The 3,151-nt window shown below is 37.0% G+C and overlaps 1 protein-coding gene across 1 annotated transcript; it reads left to right on the top strand.

Annotated features, from left to right (window-relative positions):
* Positions 1-749: 749 nt before the first annotated feature.
* Positions 750-1,301, top strand: LOC142175695 (uncharacterized). The gene has a single exon (XM_075242672.1). It carries the CDS (start codon positions 750-752, stop codon positions 1,299-1,301), a length of 552 nt encoding a protein of 183 aa, XP_075098773.1.
* Positions 1,302-3,151: the final 1,850 nt, after the last annotated feature.

The raw sequence follows: 3,151 nt of genomic DNA, 5'->3' as shown, positions 1-3,151 counted from the left end.
TTCTTTAATGTCAATTATGAGGCCATTGATGAAGGTGTAACGGTGAGCATAAATGACAAATTCTCTAGAACAGACAACACACTAAATGCTATGAAATATTCTTCATTAAATACTACCGTTCGGAGGGTATTTGTTTCATCTTTACAGGTGTCATTCTTTCCAGACAAACAGGATAATTGCCTTCGGTCTAACTATCCCCGCCTTAAGTTCCACGTGTCACTCTCTTGAGCTGCCACTTAGCATAGCATATTTTACCGTATACATTTATGTATATTGAAAATTCATTATACTTTTGGATATATTTACTTTTATCGTTAATAAACTATTCATATTATTTTGTGAAGCTGAATATAGTAGTTGTTGGTGGAGTAGTTCACGTGTAAAGCTACAACTAGGCTAGTGACAACCGACATAAGTTAATAGTTCTTAGTTGTGGATTAGTGAGTTAGTTAGAAGTAGTTAGTCTAAACAGTGTATGTATATATAAATAGTACCAGCCAATAAAACAATTTAAACTTTCATTTCCAACTTCTCTTCTCTCTCACGCTGAAGGTTCTCAAAGAGCTGAAGCTCAAACCTTCCATGGTTTCCCCCATATTTTAGCATGGTATCAGAAGCGTCTGATTCTGGATACAAACGCAATTTCATCTGCTCTCAATTTTCTATGAGAAGTCGCAATCTTTGTGTAACATTACAACCTCAATTTGTTGTGTGAAGTTCCATTTCTGCAATTTCATTAATTACGAGCTATGGCGGAAGACAAGCTCACACACACTTATTCTTTATTCATGAATCCTTCCGATACTCTTGGAGTTGTGTTGATTCCAGTCAAACTTACTAGATCTGAGAACTACGGCTTATGGAGCAGGTCAATGTGTATTGCTTTGCAAGCGAAAAGGAAGCTAGGGTTTGTGTTGGGCACTTGTACGAAGGAATCCTATGATACTGAATTGCATGAGCAATGGGACATATGTAATGCCATAGTTCTCTCATGGATCATAAATACAGTGTTGGAAGATCTCCTTAGGGGAATTGTTTATGCATCAGATTCTCACACTGTTTGGAAGGATATGAAGGAGCGCTTTGACAAAGTTAATCGCATGAGGATTTTTCAAGTTCATCGTCAAATTGCTACCCTGTCACAAGGTAATAGCTCACTCTCTATTTATTTCACAAAGCTGAAAGAGCTTTGGGCTAAATATGATGCAATGGTTCCACCTCCTGGTTGTGATTGTGCTAAATCAAAGGATTATATCGAACATTTCCATCAACAAGACTATTATAATTTCTTAATGGACTAAACGATTCATATGACCAAGCAAGAAGACAAATTCTGTTAAAAAAATTGTTCCTACACTTAACCAAGCCTATGCTATGATAATTGAGAATGAAAGCCAACACTCAGTAGGTCTCAATGTAATTGGTGAGAAAACAGACCCATTGGCTATGCAGATAGGTCGTGGACAAGCTGGTAGGGGTAAAAAGCCATTTATGTACTGTGAATATTGCAACATGAAAGGCCACACTAAGGAGAATTGCTATAAGCTCATTGGATATCCCCCTGATTTTAAGGCAAAAAGGAACTTTAAGCCTGGGTATGAAGGAAATGGAGGTCAAGGTAGCTATGGATAACAACCTAGTTATGGCAGGCAACCCCTTAATGTTGCAATCAATGTATCTAGCAATATTGACATGTCATCACAAACTTAGACAAATGTTGAAAGGAGATCAGTTCTAGAGGTGAAGGCTCAATACGTCACTGAAGATCAGTATAAGCAAATTCTGAGCTTGTTGGGCAAGGAATCTGGTGGAGCTCAAACTGAAGGAGGCAGTCAAGGTGTTGGAGGAAATCAGACCAATGTTGCAGGTACAGTAACCTGTCTAATGTCAAAGGTATCAGATTGTAATGAATGGATCATAGATTCAGGAGCAACTCATCATATAGCAACAAATGAAGTCATGTTAAAGACTGGATATAAGGAAAAGGCTAGTCTTAATGATAAAGTTTACTTGCCTATTGGAGATAAGGCAATTATCACTCACATTGGTTAATAATGAAGATGTGAACAATGTCCTGGTTGTTCCTGGTTTCAAATTCAATTTGTTATCAGTATCAAATCTTGATCCACTCCCAATCCTCACTCAACAACGAGTAGAGGAGGTCGTTGGAAGAATAGTACCAAACTATGAGTCGGGGTCGATTTCTTCAGGGAGCTAACAATGGGTGTTAGAGTGTATACTTGATGCATGAAGATGAAACAACTTAAATACACTTTCAATCACGCTGGTTTTGCAAATTACTTCTATATACTACACTATTAATTCTCAATTAGAGAAAGAAACTAGAAAGCGAATGATTGTTTTTGTTGTTTTTACCAAATAGTAAAAACGCCTAGGGTTGTGACCTTCACCTAGGTGTTTGCCTAATGGGTTAAGTACGTTAACACTTGTTTTATTGATCGGGGTGTATTATAGCTCTCAACTCTAAGTTACCCACTCAATACCTCTCGGTCATAGAGTGATTTTGCCCAATTTGGCTTTCTCAATCCCAAATGGGTATCAAGCTAAATAGTTGATATGAGCTCAAGTCGGGTTCTCACTATTCTCTAGCTTAAACCCTTTAATTAGGCTAGTAAAATCCTTAACTAGCCCAATTTCTTGTTAGCCAAGTTTTCCTAGACTAGGTCCCTCGTTCTCAAGCAAAAACCAAGTCAAAAAGGCATGAATCAATATTTGCAACCATTAATTCTAAAATTAAAGCATGCACAAGGCTAAATAACAAACACCCAATCATAAACAAGTATTAAATTAAATACCCATAAGGTTTACACATTAGGATTGGGTCACAACCCTAGTAAGTATCTAGCTACTCATAGTATAAAATGAAGAAAATAAAGAATAAATACTAATTAAACTCATAATATAAAATTAAAATGATAAACTATGATGATTTTGTCTCAAAATAATCACAAGTTACCCAAAATGGTAAACTACAACGGCTACAGCTAAGAAAACTTCAAAACTTGACCTAAAAATATGATTCCCGCCTATTTATAGTGGCTCAAAATTCGCTGACAAAAATGCCCATCTGGAGGTTCTGCGGCCGCACAATTCCATGTGCGGTCCGTACATTACTTGAGTCTGCAAGAGT

Source organism: Nicotiana tabacum, chromosome 22 (assembly GCF_000715075.1).
Source record: "Nicotiana tabacum cultivar K326 chromosome 22, ASM71507v2, whole genome shotgun sequence".
Taxonomy (NCBI): Eukaryota; Viridiplantae; Streptophyta; class Magnoliopsida; order Solanales; family Solanaceae; genus Nicotiana; species Nicotiana tabacum.
The sequence above is the reverse complement of the archived record's forward strand: the minus strand, read 5'-3'. Positions and strand labels throughout refer to the sequence as shown.

Bases quoted from the DNA above. Each gene is read 5' to 3' on its own strand.
- LOC142175695 (XM_075242672.1), top strand. From the start codon at position 750: ATGGCGGAAGACAAGCTCACACACACTTATTCTTTATTCATGAATCCT.